The 18,693-nt window shown below is 37.5% G+C and overlaps 1 protein-coding gene across 1 annotated transcript in view; it reads left to right on the forward strand.

The window, feature by feature from the left end:
• Positions 1-18,693, forward strand: part of LOC142832353 (transmembrane protease serine 11E) — an 86,931-nt gene that overhangs the window by 39,223 nt on the left and 29,015 nt on the right. Inside the window, exon 2 of the mRNA XM_075942789.1 lies at positions 1,306-1,567. Coding sequence (XP_075798904.1) covers positions 1,306-1,567 — 262 coding nt within the window. The remainder of the gene's footprint in view (positions 1-1,305; positions 1,568-18,693) is intronic.

The following is an 18,693-nucleotide window of genomic DNA, read 5'->3' on the forward strand; positions in this document are numbered from 1 at the left end:
TAAGTGATGTATTGACTTGGATATAAAGAGCACATCTCTTGGGCAGGGAATGTAGCTCGGTTGGTGGAGAACTTGCCCAGGTATGTACAGAGACCTGGGTTTGATCCTGAAAACCACATAAAACCAGATGTGCTTACTGTTCGTCCTAGAGGTGGGAAAGTAGAGGTAGGAAAATTAGAAATTCAAATTCTGTTGACCATCTACTGCTGGGCTACAGCCTATTCTTAAGAGAATTTCATTTCTCCAGTAAGACTCCCTTGGAGAAAACTAAATGTTCCCTTGCAAATGGTTATCAGTTGGAGATAGCTTCAGGTTTAGGGATGAAGGCTTGTGTCCACTTTTCCTTCAGTTCTAGGACCCACATGTGGTGCAGACCCCGGTTTCTGTAAGTTCACATGTGTACTGGTCTTACTGAACTTAAAAGGCTGTTTCCTTGGTGTCATCCACCCTGCCCCCTGGCTCTTACACTCATTCTGCCTCCTCTTTGGCAGTGTTCCTTGAACCCAAATGGGAGAGATTTGAAAAAAAAAAAAAAGCACACCTCTGAAGACACGGGGACAACTTGCCCAGGGTGGAGGTTCCTTGTAATATTGCCAGAGTGGCTTCAATCTCATTCCTCATCAGGAATCCTGACTTCTTGACCCGCTTATCTGAGCTTTGGGATAACTGGTCAAGTAATACAAACAATTAGTGTCCTTTCCTTCCCATATATAATTTTGAGTCTATGTGTGCTACAAAAGATTTCTTTATGTTAAAATTTCATAACTCGTAGAGTGAGAGACAAATAAAGAATTCCTTTATGTTAGGCAAGAGTTTGAACACCACGAGAGCACAGAGGGGAGAGGCTAATCCACTTTGTGGGCATCAGAGAAAGCTATTATCAGAGAAAGAAATAGAGTGTCATTAATATTTGTAAATGACCTGACTTTTCTAGAGCAACAATGACACATAGTTTTAAGATGTGAATGTTTTTCTAATCTCTGTTGTGTTTCCAACACCTGGCTTATAGTTAATTCAAAAGGGAAAATTTCATTTATATGCTTGACTGAGTAGAAAATGTATCAGCTTAGTGTTTAAAAAGCACCGGTGTTAGTCTTTTTGGGCAGTTCTCTTAATTAAACCTGGAAGCTTGAGGAGGCTGAGAAGGGGAACGCCTAACCTTGCCTTTTTATACATTTAAATAACTGAACAGTCTAAAAACCCTGTTATGTTGCTATTTTAAAAGCTGCTCACGATAGTAGCTTTGAAGTTCTTACTCCTCGAAAGTGCTTATGGATTATTCTTGTTGTTGCTCTCTATAAACAGTGTCTTCGTCGCGCTCGTCACACAAAGTCTCCGCACTAGCCAAGACTCGTCAGACTGGTTCTCTATGGATCATCAGTGACTTCTTTCTTCACCTCACTTTATCCTACAAAGCCAGGGATGAGCCCAGCCGAGGCATAAGCTCAGTCGCCGACCAGCCACCCCAGGTCTCGGATCTTGCTAGTCAGCGATGTATCGGTGAGTTCCTGGCTCCTTCCTACCCAGCAACTTGTAGTCTGCAGTGGTCTGAGGCACGCAAGGACTTGTGAGTCTCCAGCTGACGATATTTTGTATAGTTTTTACATGACATTATGCCAAGTAGGTTCTTGTTTTTCCCGTAGGAATGTTCCCTCTCTGTCTATTTGTTCATGCTCAGAAGAGTTGTCCAAAATGTCAAGGAGACAGTGATGTACTGCTATGCTTAGTTTGCTTGTTTTGGGGAAGAATAAAATGTTTTTTTTTTAATTTAGGCTTTATTGGTATAAATTATGAGAGTATATACTTATTTCAAAAAGTATGTACAAGAATGTAAAAATGAGATTATGTTGATTAAAGTTGTTTACTTCCCTACGTTGTCTAAAACTGGAAAGCATAAAATATTTTGAAAGAATAAGAAGCAATTTAAGATGACTTCTTTGAATAGCTAAATTGTCATAACTAGATTTAAAAATCAATCCAATGAGAGACGTGGTAGTTCAGGGGTAGAGCATTTATTTGACTAGTAAGAGACTCTGGGCTCAATACTCAGCACTGCACACACACATCCAACTCCAGTATACCTTACCACAACAAACTTCTCTATTGTTTTATTTCAATGTTAGAACCTAAATAGTAACAAAATTTTAGTCTACTAATTGGATTAAAAATAATCTTGATTTAGTATTAAAATTTATTTCTCAAACATATTTGTAAATTTCTTTTGATTTATGCTTGATAAGTAAGTATTTTTAACACTTTGAGAAGAAAATATAAAAAATTCAGTGGAATCTGTGCCTTTGATGCATAAGAAAAAAGCCTCATTTTGTCACTGGTAGAAATTCTACGTGTATTTCCTGAGAAGTTGGCTATTCCTCTAGTATCTCAAAGAGGCAACTAAGAGCTGCAGATCTTGCAAATATAGTGATGTCTTCCTTATACAAGCATTTTAGTAACCCATGATGCTTTTTGTATCTTTTCTTCTTCCTCTCAATCACTGTAAGAATGTTACTGTAGAATACAGTACTTCATTAACTATAAGAACATTACTATAGACTATAAGGCTGGAGAGATGGCTCAGAGGTTAAGAGGTTCTGAGTTCAATTCCCAGCACCCACATGGTGGCTTACAACCATTTATCATGAGATCTGGTGTCCTCTTCTGGTGTGTGTATACATAATAGATAAATTTTTTTAAAAAAAACTTCAAGAAAGTCTCTATCCAGTTCACCATACTTCCAGATCTTGCTTGTGTTAGATCTGACTGAATCTGAATTTGATTCTAAATGTATAAAGACACTGCAAAGAAGCAAACATTACAGTGAATTCTGTTTCTATAATTTATCTCTAATTTAAAACCAAAGATGTGCTAATTTTTACAAATCATATTTCAGGACTGATGAGTTTACCTCTCAAGTAAACAAACAAAAAATTCCAAACCAACTAACAAGCAAAAAAATCTCCCCAATTTGAAGGTTTAATGACTGATGAAGCAAACTATGTGAGAATGGGGGCGATACTGGATGAGATAGCAAGGGAATGGGCTGAGATGGGAAGGGATTGGACTTAGAGCACAAGCTTTCAACAGGATTGCTATGAAGAAATAGGAATAAATATGTGTTGATAATTTCTGTTTGAGGACTTTGCCTCTTTTCTAGAGCATAGAAGAAACAGCTGGAGAGTTGTATTTACATTCACATTTATCATTAGCCAAATTCCGAGAGCCTTCTTCCTATCCCACCTATATGAGAACCGCCCTTTAAGAAACTTAAGGGGAAGGAAATAATTTGGACTGGGTGAAGATTTTTCCTCTTTAGCCTCATTTTCTTCAAATAGTTATGCTATATTATTCTCTGAGCATGAAGAGGTAAACACACAGATTTTATAAACACACATAAAAGAAGAAAGTCAAAGAAACCCTCATTGTAAGGTTATAAAAGGAGGCCTGGGAAGAGAAGATATTTCTTAAGTATTTTTATTTTCTTAAATCATTTACCAGTAACTGATGATAATGAAAACTAAAAGTAAGTGGATCAAACTTATAGGAACTAATACCTATGCTTTTTACATAGCTGAAAGTGAACTGAGTAATATTCAAATGAAACAGAATAGACAGCTCATTTTCACTTACAAACTTCTCAAAGAGTGGCCCATGTACTCCCTCCCATTAGAATCAACAAGCACTTAACAAAAGTAGAGTTATTTAGCCCCACGCCACAAAGCCTAATAAATCTGTGGTTGAACCACGAGTTAAACAATTTCCCCAATGAAATCTCAACTCCGTCATGTTTGAGAAAACAACAATGTAGTGTAGACGTAAAGGAAGGAATATGTGAGGCTGGTAAGAAAAACAAAGCATAAATGAGACAGTTGTTATTCAAAAGAAGTCACCCTGTGCTCTATTTAAATTGAAATAATTATGCCTTAATGAGAGGTGCTCTCTCCCTGCTCACCTTCCCCTTCAAAAGAGATGAGCACTTATTTATGCAGCACAGTGGTGATTACGAAAGAGAGGATAATTTCTGAAGGTATGGAAGCTAAGGGAAGGTGTTGCCATCTTTGGGTGGTTTATGTCAAACAGGGAAGCAGGTCTTATTTTCATCTGCAAAATAGGTTTGTTTGCAGGAAAAACTTCATCATACAACTACGCCACACCCGGAAATTAGTCAGCAGTGATATTGAAAGGAATTTTCGATGACAGATAGGTTCAGAGTTGCAACAGGACTGTGATACAAGAGTTCAACATACGCTCATTTCTCTTTCAACTAAGATCAGTCCAGTTCATAGAAAATGTTTTTCTAAGTTTTCGTTGCGATGAGCCTTATGTGGATTCATATTGTGTATCTTGTAAAATGAGTCATTCCATTGAGTAATGCTCTCCTAAGTGACTATTATTATCGCTCTTTTTAAAAGATAAGGTGGTGTGGTTCAAGTGGTCCGGGCTCCCTGTGGAATCTAGTACTTGCACATGTAGTCTGAAGTGCAGGTCCTTTTACCCAGAACAGAGTGTTGTTACAGGTGGTAAACGAAGGGCCCTTTAGGCATTGGAGAGCTTTACCAAAATGGAAAAATCCTCCCCCATATATCCACATGGATAAACTAAGTATGGATAAACTACGCAGGTCAAGAGACAGACGGTATGTAAAGCCAACATAAAATTGTCTACACGTGTGCTGAGAAGAAGAGGCTGGATTGTAATTTTACTTTTTTTTTTTTTTTTTGGTTTTTCGAGACAGGGTTTCTCTGTGGCTTTGGAGCCTGTCCTGGAACTAGCTCTTGTAGACCAGGCTGGTCTCGAACTCACAGAGATCCACCTGCCTCTGCCTCCCGAGTGCTGGGATTAAAGGCGTGCGCCACCACCGCCCGGCTTGTAATTTTACTTTTATGTTTGAATTTCTACACATCTTCAAAGAGTCAACTATCTTACTTGTGTCTAAATTTTGCCTTCTATAAAATGAACATGTGACCTAATTTCCCTGCTGTCTTAACGGTGACCAGTGACTGTGAGCATAGCATTTATATTTTATCAATGTCTCTACAAATGAGTTCATTAGTCAGAATTCACTGTATCTGTCTTTTCCTCTGAAATGAGATTGGTTGTTTTAAAGCGAGAACAATTTGAAAGATCAGCACTGAGTTTTATACCCAGGTCTGATAGCGTTCTAGCGTCAGTGGTTGTGGGGTAGTTCTCCTGAGACATTACGTGGAAAAATGGGTTCCATGACTGTTCAATGGCTCTATCAGTGTTAGGGTTCAGAAGAACTATATTAATAGTTTTACTCTCGTTGGGTGAGGTGACATTCAGAAAGCTGAGGCTGTAGGATTGTTTGGGTTCAAAAGTTCATGTACATCCTGGGCAATATAGTGAAACCTCAGCTAAACAAAACACAAGATAGAATTCATTCCAGCATATTTTGTTTTTAGCTACTTTGTTGAAGATAATGGGTGGTAAATGAAAAGAATAATTTCTCAGGTCGGAGATCAGTAGAGCAGGGGTCAAGGAGGACTGAAGGCTGAGAATGAAGGTGGGCTGCAGCATTAAGACATGGCGTCAGGACCTGCAAGCCCGACCTCTCTCCAACTACACACATGGCTTGCGTGGGAGGGTGAGTTCTCAGGGTTTTCAAATAGTATGTATGTCTAAGATGATAAACTAGTTTATGGGAAATCCAAAATACCACTGGAGCATCATTAATTTTACCTTGCAATGTTTCATCTGAAGATGTCAGATGGCATATGGTATTTTGAATCTGAATCTGAAGTAAACACAGAGGAATTTTGCACTTTGTCTAAAGTTAAACCCTGAGTCAGAGCACAACAAAATAATCATTGCTATCATTTGAGTATACTGTGTAGCAACTATCATTCTAAAACATTACTTGTATTTAATCGTTATAACAACCTATGGTTATATTGGACCCATTCTATACATGGGGAAATAGAAGCTTAGAGACATACCATTTTTATTCATTTGGTAATAATGAAAGAACTGAAAACAAACACATGTCTGTAAGACTCCAATACCTATGCTTTAATCACAATGCGGATCATCCTTATTGGGCCTTTCTGTTCATTTATGTGAGCTCTCTAGGACCAGTTTTACTGTCTTACCGTGTTAAGAAATAGAAAAGTTATACTTTGAAAGAACGAATCAGTTATTCAATAAATGTTCTTTGAAATTAGCTCCTGCAACAGGAAGCATGAAAATTCCATTGTGCAAAGGGCACGGAACACAGCAAGATTAGATAATTTGCATATGGCTACAGGAATAGGTGAGTCAGTCAGTGCTAGAGATAGAATCTGACCTCCCAGTGCACCTGTGCTGTGCACGGTTCAGGAGGAGAGACAGATTAGTGTGGGCTAACTACACAGCCCAAGCTATTGTTGTGACTAATACTATTAGAATGCGAATAAAAATAGATGACTCTCTTAAAAATTAACATTATTCATGTGTTGCATACATGTTGATTTGAAATACCTACACATTATAAGATAGTTAAATTGGGCAAATGAGCATGCCCAGCTCTTCATGTAGATGATTACTTTTAGTGAGAACAGGTAAAATCTAGCCTCAGTATTTTTCATGTATATGATTAAATCGTTAAGTTATTATTAGATGTAGTCACCATGTGGTAGCTCCCTTGACCTTCTTCCTTTTAGCTAACTGGAAATCTGTTTTATAAAACTAGACTGAATATTGAATGTTTGTCAGGCCACATGTCACAAAATGCAGAGGATACATGCAGGAGGAATAAAAACACTCCCTGGTAGATAAAGATTCCAACATGTGTTTTGTCATTTGTTGCCTTCTAGCAACCCCGCGAAGCAGCTGATTTCCATACTAGATGGCAGTGTATACAGGGAAACTAGAGATTAGTGGGGCTGAACCTTCCCAGTCTCTGAGTCAGTGAGGAGTGGAGCTGAAGGTTTAGCATGCATGTTCTAACTGCAGCTCTGTATTTACCGTCCTCCCTCCTGTCTCTCACACGTTGTCAATCTTGGAGTCATAAGGCCTCCGTTGGCTAATCAGAGTTAAGTTTCCTTGTCCTTTTAAAGATTTCATTTATCTTTACATCTCAACTTTTCTAATCAAGAAAAATTCCAAAACAGTAAATTTAATATACATCGATGACTCTGTAAAACTGTCATTCAGGACATATAGTACAGTAAAACTGTTGATAGGTGCTTCTTACCTTGTTGAGCACTGGTTCCGGGAATTCAGAGTTCTAATCCTTGCACTAAACTGTACACACCTTAGCTAGCAGGAGGTAGCTGTATGACTTCCGGGAGCCTAGCGCTGTGTTGACCCTAAAATCAGTGCCTTTCTACAATTACTTTTTCAAATTTAATTGTTCTCTGCTTAAAGCTGGTCTCCAGTGCAAGAAAAGAATTGCTGTGGATGGATTAGGACCAGGTCTTGGAGATTCCTCTCTTCTCCTTTCGTAAACCCTCATGCGCATGTGAGGCCACTTGAAAAGAAAATTGATTTTGTATTATGGAAGAAATATAGACATTAGTTAATAATTATTGAGTATTTAATATTTGATTAGAAAGGTGCCAGAACCTCTATAAATTTTTCCATTTGATGGTGGAAGATTCTTGTGAATTGGGTTGTAGCATTGGTTCAGTTTGTTAATGGGGAAACGTAGACTCAGGGAGGCAACCATCTTCCCTAGTGTCACCTAGTTAATGAAGGGCACTGTAATGGATAAATCCAGGCTATTCATAGTCAAAAAGTCCACGTCTTAATCTACCAGATAAAGAATGGAAACCATTAGCTTGAAGTTACAGAGCTTATAACAGGAGATTATTTTTATTTTTAATATATAGAATAGATTATTTTTATTTTCTTATTTTGTTTGCTTGTGAACCTAGTGTTTAATGACTGAGCTATCTCTCCAGCCCTATGTTTATTTTCTTAAGATCTTTAAAATACGTGTGAATGTTTAAAGGAAAATTTACAAGAGTATAGGGATTTCAAATAAAATGAACTGAGTCTAATGCATCAATCATTACATTGAATGTGATGCAGTCACATGGTCTAGATCAGAGTTTCTCAACCATCTTAATGCTGTGACCCTTTAATAGAGTTCCTCAAGTTGTGGTGACCCCTAGCCATAAAATTAACTTTGTTGCCACTTCATAACTGTAATTTTGCTACTGTTATGAATCATAATATAAATATCTGATATGCAGGATGATCTTAGGTGACCCCTGTGAAAGGGTTGTTTGACCTCTAAAGTTGTTGCAACCCACAGGTTGAGAACTAATGGTCTAAATACTGAAAGTCTATGCTGAAGGGGAACCCAGCCTGTAAAGGCATGGTGCCAAGCCTGGTGTCCTGAGTTTGGTCCCCAGGCCACACATGATGGAAGGAGAGCTTTGACCTCTGGGAGTTTTCCTCTGATTTTCATACACATAGCATGTATGCCCTTCCCTGCAAAAAAAAAAGTGGATGTAGTTTTAAAATGTTAACATGAATACACACTGAAAAAGATTTTTCAGGTAGGATTAAGTAAAAGAAGAGAAAGAAGACCTATTTTCCTTCTATAAAAAACCCACTCTAAATATGATAACATAGAAAAGTTAAACATACGATAAAACCCAAATATCAAGCAAACACTAATCAAAGATGTATGTAAACATGTATATTAATCTCAGAGAAAGTAGACTTTAGAATGAAGAACATGACTGGGGATAAAAGGCTAAATTGGCCAAAAAGATAGCAGTCCAAAATATGTTTACTCCAGCACAGAACAGAGGTTCAAATAAATAAAACACACAGTGCCAAAGGGTAAAATAGGCAAATCCAGAGTTCCTCCTGGATATGTCAACTCTTCCCCATCACTATGTGACATAAAAAATGGACAGAAACTCAGGTAAAACACAGAGAACCTGAAAACAGTAAAACATTTTGACCTTGTTGACTTGCAGCAAACCCTCTACTCACAAAGGGTAGAGTACAAATTCTTCTCAAATGCCCAGGGTAAATTTATCATGATAGCCTCTATTCTGGTCATGAAACAAAGGACAGTAAAATGCCCTAGAATCAGCAGTGGGCATGCTGGCTTAGAGAGAAATGTTGTGAAGGATGGCCTATGGCTGCAGTTATAGGAAAGGTGTTATCAGATTGAAGCCGTGACCTCTGTTAGACCACGGCTAGGCAATATAAGAGCAAGGGGGATTCATATTCAAAGCCCTTACCTCTGACCATCTGCTGTAATGAGAAGATTCTAATTGGGACTTCAGTGTCTTGAAATGTTACTACTAAATTTATTATTTGTATTTCAGAAATTGCACCGCTATTAAAAGTCATAAAATAAAAATATTCTATCATTTCTTTTTCTTAGACAGAAACTTCCAGAAAGTTACTAACCATCTATCCTGAGGTTCTTTTCTCCTAAATATGACATAAAATGATAAATACCGTAAGTGATCTGCTCTGTGAATCGCAGTCGTATCAGATTTAATTTGGAACAGCAGGGTGAGAATAACTCTAGAGCATGTGAGAAATTACATTATGTTTAGTGTAAAACAAGTCTGGAGGCCAGCAGCTGTGTGAGGGGAAGAAGATAATTCGATATCTAGACTCTTTTTACCATACTGCACTACCCAAATTAGGATTTTAAGGTATGAACTAATAAGGATACTTAATCTTCAATTAATTAATTAATATATATTTTAGTTATAAAATATAAATCAAGATTCTAGCCACCACAGTAGATTCCATTGGTATCTACTTATTCATATGGTGAGTCTCTCTCTCTTTCTCTCTCTCTCCCTCTCCTCTCTTTTTGTGGTACTCAAAATTGAATCTAGGGCCTCAAACATTCTAAGCAAGAATTTGATAACTGAGATATCTCCCTGGCCTTCATTTTAGTTTTTAAAGTTTGAGAAATGGTATCATTAAGTTCTTCAGGCTAGCTTCTGAGTATTTGGAATTACAGGCATGTGCAACCAGACTTGGCTTCAAATGGTGGCTCATATCAATAAAGAGCACATTTATTCTGCAGGTTTCCATGTTCCCTACTTAATTATCAGGATTTATCTATTAAAGAAAAAGACAAATCCTTGAGATAGGTGTTTAGGAGTCCCTACCTATCACATAGGGGTGGAATCATTGTGGTAAAGAGGAGGCAGGGGGATACCTAGCTCTAAAGTTGGGAAGTTAATTTACAGCTATAGATTTAATAGCTATGAGTTTGTAGATAAAAATTAAAGTCATGGATGTGGTTAAATATAACTATTGGGTTATTCTGATTAGAACATTTCTCTAGTAATCTCAGGGCATTGATGTACATGGAAAAGCTATCTTATCTTAATAAGAATTTAAGAATATTAATGTGTTATTACTAAAATGCTCATACTTTGAAGTATGTCTGAGTGTGTAATGATCTACTTCACAAATCATTCAATCTCTTTGGAATTTTAGTTCACATATGTTACAGGTCACTGTTTGTGGCAAGACATTTATTAATTAGGTAAATCTACTTCATTTGAACAATCATATAAATATAAATAGGGCCCATAATTTTCCAATAGCATGCTACTGCTAAGGTAGTTTAAATAAGGTTTCAGGATGCACCAGAGTTTGTACATTGTCTGGGGGATCCTTGGTGATGCGTTTTTCTGCTTCCTTGGGAAATGGTGCCTAGAGCACAGAGCATAGCTTGTGTTCTACCTGGCAATCCCAGGGTTAAGCTTTATTCAGAGCTTAGCTTAGAAAATTTTAAAACCAATTTGGAAAGCAAGTATTGAAAACTACAAGTATTTCACAGATTTGATGCTTAATTGATATTTATCCATGTAATATTTTCAGGGGCCTTTTATTTTAAATTAATGTAAAATGCAATTTATGATAGCTTAAAAATATCGACTAGTAGAGACTTGTTAAAAATTAAATGTAAAAGTTTCTTAACTTCCTTCTTATACATGTTTCCTAAAAATAAAACTATAGATAAAATTAAGAAAAAATGACTTGTAGTCTCTTAAATCTCTTAACTTGCTGGAAATTAAGTCAAATTTTCTGATATCAGAGTCAACAGAAAAACAGTACATTTGAAACATATGAAGACTGATTAATACATGGAACACTGCTTTTAATAATGCTAAACATTATTTCTGGATTATATGAAATATTGAGCATTAATTTTTATGGATCTTAAAAAGACAATAAGGTAAATTTCTTTTTATTACCATCGATTCTTAAAACATTAAAACATATGACACCATACTGCAAAAGGCCAGGATGCTTGAACTACTGTGATTTTGAATATTAACTCAGATTTTTCTTCCAATAATAATTATGAAAGCCTGGCCAGATTTCTTTTTAATTTAAATTTTTTATTCTTTACATACATCTTGACTGCAGTTTCCCATACCTCCACTCCTCCCAGTACTCCCTATTCCCTCAAACTCCCCTCTTCCTCAGATCCACGCCTACTCTATTTCCCTTTTTAAAAAATGAGCAGGCCTCCTAGGGATATCAGTCGAACATGGCACAACAAATCCTAAAAAGACTAGGCACAAAGCCTCATCAAGGCTGGACAAGGCAACCCAATAGGAGGAAAAGGGTCCTAAGAGCAGGCAAAAGAGTCAGAGACAGTCCCCACTCCCGCTGTTAGGCGTCCCACAAGAACACCAAGCTATGTAGTCATAACATATGGAGAGGACCTAGCTTAGACCCATGCAGGATTCCTCTTGTTACTTAGTCTCTGTGAGTCCCTATGAGCCCTGCTAAGTTGGTTCTGTGGGTCATGTTCTTGTGGTGTCCTTGCTGGTCGAATATTTTTAAAACTTATTGCAATGCTTAGTATCTGATTGATTTCATAAAGCCACCTTTCTATCAAATTACTTTTAATGAACTATTACTGACACTGCCAGTACTGAGGGACATAATATAAGAGTGTTATGTAGCTATTTTCATTTAGATGTTAATAATAGAGAATGAAGATAATTATATTGCACAGCATGCTTTTTATGAAGGCCTAATAATGGTGTTGCTGAACAACTGCGGTGCTTTTTCCTTTTGAATGCCAAAAAAGAAGATATCAGATCAGGATTTGCTTTTTTTCCTTTGTTGTTGTATGTTTTGTTTGGGGGATGTCTTCTAGAAAACTACCAGTGTTGTGGCATGACTCAAGGAAGTATCTGTATGCAGACATTTTTAGTACTATTTCCATTTATATTTTTACTTATACGTTTCCTTCTTCTTCCATCCACACATTTAGTTTAGTAGCAACAGAACACCACCACACCACCACACATTCTCACATCACACACACACACACACACACACACACACACACTCACTCACACACACACACACACACTCACACACACACACACACACACACTTTTATAAGTCATCTTAAATCAGTTCGGTACAACATGGGAGACAAAAACATTTGTGATCAGAGCATTTATAGAGCAAATTACCCAACATAGGTTTTAAATTAATTCCCAGAGCTGGAAATAAAAACAGTTTTCTTTTATTTGTATTGATACTGTAAAAATAAAATAGAAATAGTTGTTTGTCAACAAGTGGCATTCTTGCCTTATTAATTTTTTTAAATTTTTTAAAAAAACTATCTTTTATCATTTTACATACCGATTCCAGTTCACACTCCCTCCCCTCCTTCCATTCCCTCCACCTTCCCCCCACCCCACCCCTGACATTTTTGTTTTAATTGCAGCTTCTTTATGGGAATTATGAACAAGTATCATTATAGGACTTAAACATATAAATAAATCCACAGAATATGATGATGATGTAGTCTGTACATCAATTAATAGAATAGAAATATGTTTTTTGCAATTTTATAAGAGTAGTTTGCTTGAAATTCTTCTTAAAATATTAGGAATCACGGCTAGAAAGACAACTCAACAGTTTAGAGCATTTGTTGCTCTTGCAAGGAACTCAAGATCAGTTTTCCAGCCCTCATCTATAGCTCAAAACCAGCTGCATCTCTAGGGATCTGATGCTCTGTCTGACCTCCATAGGCACCAGGCAAGCAAGTGGTACCCATGTATACACGCAATACACTAATACATTTTTAAAAAGCTACAAAAACATACTACCCGTCATTGCTAGGGTTACTATTGTTGTGATGAAATACCATGACCAAAGGCAACTTGGGAAGGAAAGGGTTTATTTCACTCACAGTTCTCTGTAATAGGTCATCATCAAAGCAGTGAGGAAGGGAACTCAAGTAGAGCAAGAACCTGGAATAAGGAACTGATGCAGAGACCATGGAGGGGTGCTGCTTACTGGCTTGCTCCCCATGGTTTGCTCTGACTCCTTTCTTACAGATCCCAGGACCATCAGCCCAAGGACAGCACCACCCACAATGTCTTGAGCATGGGGTAGAAATGCATACAGAGAGGTGACATTCATGAAGGTACAAGAACAAACAAACAAAACAAAAAGCTGTCAATATGATGCTTAGGATGGAAAGGTCAACCAGAGCAGAGAGTTTTAAAGTCATCTCCTAAACACACAAAAGCATTTTGTGGGGTGAGCAAAGGATAGACCTCAGATGCTCTACACAGGAGGCAATACGAAGAGCGTGCTAAGGGTGTAAACAGGCTAAGTCATTGTCCATGGCACTTGTAGAAAGAGAGTCTACTAGAACCGGGAGTGTTTCAGGGCCTAGGGAGCTGGGAGAGAAAACTGTTACCAAGCTGTGGGTCAGATACTGGGAATTTCAAGAACATGTTCAGCAGCAGCAGAGTGGGAGACAGATTTGGCAGGACCACAGCAGGAACAGATCATTAGTGTTGACTTGTGGGCTATCCATTGAACGGTCATTGCAAACTCCAGTTTGGGGGCCCAACCTGATACATGACTTCCTTTTATGTGGTGCTTGAACTAAGAACAGTTTTCATGCTTTTAAGTGATTGAAAAATCAGCTCGTAAAATATTTTGGCAATTAGAACATATTTAAAGATCGGTCTCTAGATATGAAAACGTACAAGGATACAGCCAAGCTCTGCATTGATACTCTATTGTCTGTGACTGCTTTGCAGTACAGTTTCAGCACTGAGTAGCTGTAGCAGAGAACCCACAGCCTAGAAAACAGCAACAGAAGGAGCTATGCCTTTAACAAAAGCTGGCCAGACTCTGGCGAAAGAGGCTGATGATCACTCATCAGGACCATCGAGTTATGGACATCATAATCATGCTTGTTAGAACAGTGGGGCTGGCCTGAGCTGCTGAGATGTGGGAACTGACAACATCAGCACTACTTACCATCAGGGAGAAGGAACAAGAAATTTGAGAGCCACTGTTGTTCTGAACATGGTGCTGACCCGTGCTAATTGGGGGCTTGTTCTGACAAGCTCTCCTCAGAAGCATCTCCCTCCTTACGTAATCACCCACAGCCTGCCAGCAGGCTTGCTTGCTGTTCTGTCTCTCCCTCTCCCTCACATTTTGCTCTCACTGCCTTTCCTTTTTTTAGTTCTGTCCTAAAAATGACATACTAGGAAATGATGTTGATAACACAATGTTGGGTCTATTACTTCTAACAATTTAAGGCCAGTCAACTACATCTGTACCTTAATTCCTATATTTATTCAATTCTCACTAATTATACATTTCCCCAAATGAAAAGAAAAAAAAACAGGAAGCAATTTGGCAATTTGAAATTAATGAAGGAATTAGAATTCTAAAAGTCTTCCTGAGGGTGAGTTGAGATGAATTAAGCTATCTTTTGGAGTGGCAAAGAAGTGTTTGGACATGGTATCTGATACAGGACATGCACATGGTACAGGAGCGTTCACTGATGTGAGAAATAGATTTATTCCTCCATTTTATTGGTGCCTTTAGAACACTTTCTAACCATATCTACTTTGGAGCAGTTTAGTACTGAATGACTTGCTGAGAAAAAAGGTAGCTAAGTAATAATAACTTGTTCCTTAATAAAGGGAATAAAAGAAGCCAAGTTACTTGACATGGAAACAATGCTATAGATTGGGGAAGGCAAATACAAGGTTTCAAATGGCAAATATCTTGGTAATGTGGGTATCAATATTACTATCAATAATTAAAATAGGCATGATAAATGCTACTTTTTTGTATACTTTTTTCACATGGGCATTCAAAATAATAAAATTACAACACTTTTACCTCCACAGAGCTCATCAGGTTAGGAGTGGATGTAATAATTGTTGTTTTTCATACAGAGACAACTTGAGAGAGTAGTACATCTACCTGAATAAAGAAGCTGGTGGAAGCATGCAGAAATACACTCTTATAATTGTTTGTCTAAATTGTCTTAACTAGATTCTCTCTGACTTTGTCCCATGATGTCCCCCTCCAGCCTCCTAACAGCAAAGAAAGCATGCCACTCAGATATCGAAGGGATCAAGAAAGGAAGTCAGAATGGTAGCTTGGCACAGTAGTGAAATGAAGTATATATATACACACACACACGCACACGCACACATAGACATACACATAACCCCCCCCCACACACACACCAGACCTGATCTTCTTCAGTCAGTTATAAATTCTCATAAAGTTCTCTTTATCATTTTTTATTTCTCTCTCTTCTCCATTTCATTCAAAAGCCTAATTTATTATTTAAGGCACATATCATAAAACCAAAACATGCATGGATCCAAATGAAAGTTTTGTTCATTTCTTATTCTATTTCTGCTAATAATTCAGCACCTCCTATGTTTTTATTATTCATACACCATATAATTACCTTAAAATTAGAATGCAAAATACCTCTTATTCATATTCCTCTTCACTTTTTTTTATTAAGTGGATAATTGACCACTTTCTTGTTAATACAAGCAGATTTGCACTCATCAACTTAGTGATTGCTTTGCTTGGATTTCTTTCTGGATTAAAGAAGTCACTGTGAAACAAATACAACTTATACTACACATCTCAGCATAGTAACCATGTCGTTTTTGCCATTATATCCTGATTTGTGTACACATAAATTTATATTCTTCATCTGGCATGCACGACATTTTTTGAAAAACCTCCCTTCCCCGTATCAACCCCAAAGTCTTGCTTACGTCTGCTATATGCATCTCCCGTCTTCTGCAACAGATGAATAGCAAGCATTCAGAGATAAATGGGCAGGAATAAAGCTGAAGTGCTTCTTGGGCACAGTACACATGGAAAAAAATAAGCACCTGATGAAAAAGTATTTTTATATTATAGTAATTACCATCCTAGGAACAGGTGTTTGGAACCCTGCTCAAGGGAGAACTGACGATCAAAGAGGTCAGAGAGGGAACACTGAAGTTTCCATGGTAATCATCCCATGGGAAAACTGTAACAAGAAGGGCGGGAAACAACTAGGGTCCCTTGGGCCTAGACATTATACCTTATAAGTGGCAGCTGGGACAGGCAGGATCCTGTGAAGATGGTAACACAAATATTCCCTATTCTATGAACCAGGCACAAAGATGCAATTACAGTGCTACAAAATCAATGTGACATTTCCTGGTAGTCCTACATACCAAGCAATGAGTTCTCTTTACTGCTATAAATAAAAAGTATTTATTGCAAAGTACTTTTCACATTATGAGAAGCTTCCTGCTCTCACTGGGGTGCTACAGACAGGATGGGTGTCCTGTGCCTTATTGAGAGGTGGCGAATCTCAGCATTTGAATGGTTTGAGTCTGAGTCAGAGCTGGTAATAAAAAGGCTGGAAGTACAATCCTCTTGAATGGGATTTGGTACCCAGAACTGTAGCGGCGTAAACGAATGCAGACAGTTTGTAAAGATATATATAGTTTTAATGTAGAAATAGACTTACAGAACCACCGTTCCCGCGGAGACCAGGAAAGTAGAAGAGGAAGCTCAGAGCACGCTCGCCAAATTTATAGGCAGACATTAGCCCGAGGCGAACACGCCCCCTAAGGGGCGGGACTTATCCCTACATCTCCCCTTTTTGTCTAAATAAGACAGAACTAAACCAAATACAACTACATACAATAACAACAAATAATAAATATAACAAACAATATTGAGAACAAAAGCTTTGCTAAACATTCTATCTCAAGGAGCCTAAATAATGTAGAGAGTAACTACAATTATATAATCTTCAACTCCATCAAAGATCTCAGAAGGGAATAAATATTACTTAACAAACGAGATATATCCAAAATGTGCAACAATTGACAGAGACAACTGACTACCTGGGCAATCACCCAAAGTCTCGTTTGCAATGTTGAGTCAACCAATTTTGGCTAAGGCCTAACATAACTGACATACCATTATTAAAGGCAAGGAACTTTTCAAAACTATCTTACCCTGTCTTGGCAGGATATGACAGTCCTGTTTTATCTTTTGATGCACGCTCTGTATCTGTGTCAGTGGTTGAGGTATAGGCATTTCTTTGCCCAAAGGCCAGTTCTGCCAAATAGAAAGGCTCCAGGTGGAGTGTCTTTGGTGCTCAACATTCTCTCGGGAATGGAGTGGTGTTGCCAGGAGCAATTGTGTCTCACTATCACGAAACTCTGAGTTAGATTAAAGGCCATTTTCTACAGCTCTTTGAAGAGGTTGAAGATTATCTATCTATACTGAGTATAATCTCTATATATCTAAAGAACCTGATTAGTCTGATTATAAATGACAAACTTAGATGACTATTTATCTATATAATTCTCAATATCTATCTAACTTAAAGACAAAGACAATAAACAACTGTGTAACAAATGAGGATAATGACCTCCAAATATAAACACTGTACAAATATACATTGCAATATGGTAAATATATATCAATGCACAAACATTATATAAGTATCTTAATCAGAGGTAGAAATGTACATCGCAATATGGTAAATGTATACAATATATATATCAATACAATATATGTCAATATATAAAAATGTTTTAAACAGACATAGAAACATGCATGCATACAATAGTCAATATAATTTAACTTTGTTTCAATATACAAGAATTGATACCAATATATTTGTCTAAAAGCAGTAACTCACAATTATAAATCTATAATCCCATCATTCCCTCTTTTTTTTTTTTTTCAAAATGATCCCTGAGCTTATAAAATTCCTCCCCCAACCTCCCAACCCCTAAATGATGTCCCTAAACCCAGGGGTAAACTTTACTGGGAGAGGGGACGTCGTCCTCTAGAATTACTTCCAGCTGTCATGGGGGCGACGTTCTTTCTGGGGGATCCTGTGAAAGTAAAATGATGGTTAAATTTCAAGATCAATGTCTTTTAAAATTGCAAATAGTCTCTGAGTATTTTGTGGAGGTCTGGCCAGAATGTTGTACAAGATGTGCACCATTTCAGCTAACCAAGTTGGGATCGTCTTGTGCAGCTGGTATCCAAAACAGGTCTTGTAGTAGTGCTATCAGTATCATGACGTCATATCAACCAGGTAGAGTTGTTGTTGTGGGGCCCCATCTTCTTCCTGGAAACTTCAAATGTCACTTCGGGAAAAACTCACTGTTCATTGTGAAAAACTTAAACATTAATCATATAGACATATATATACATACATATATATATTCAATAAAAGGCATGATACATATATTCAATGAAAAGTATGATAGATATGAAGAAAAGCAAGGATGTTTTCTAAACTCATATTTCTTTCTGTCCCATATCATGGCTCTTGACATGAGACAGAAACTCCAGAAACTCTGGGTTTTTCTCTTACTAACAGGCTTGGAATTGGAGAAGGACTGAGCCAGAGTCCAA

The sequence above is a fragment of the Microtus pennsylvanicus genome, chromosome 12, assembly GCF_037038515.1.
Source record: "Microtus pennsylvanicus isolate mMicPen1 chromosome 12, mMicPen1.hap1, whole genome shotgun sequence".
Lineage (NCBI taxonomy): Eukaryota > Metazoa > Chordata > Mammalia > Rodentia > Cricetidae > Microtus > Microtus pennsylvanicus.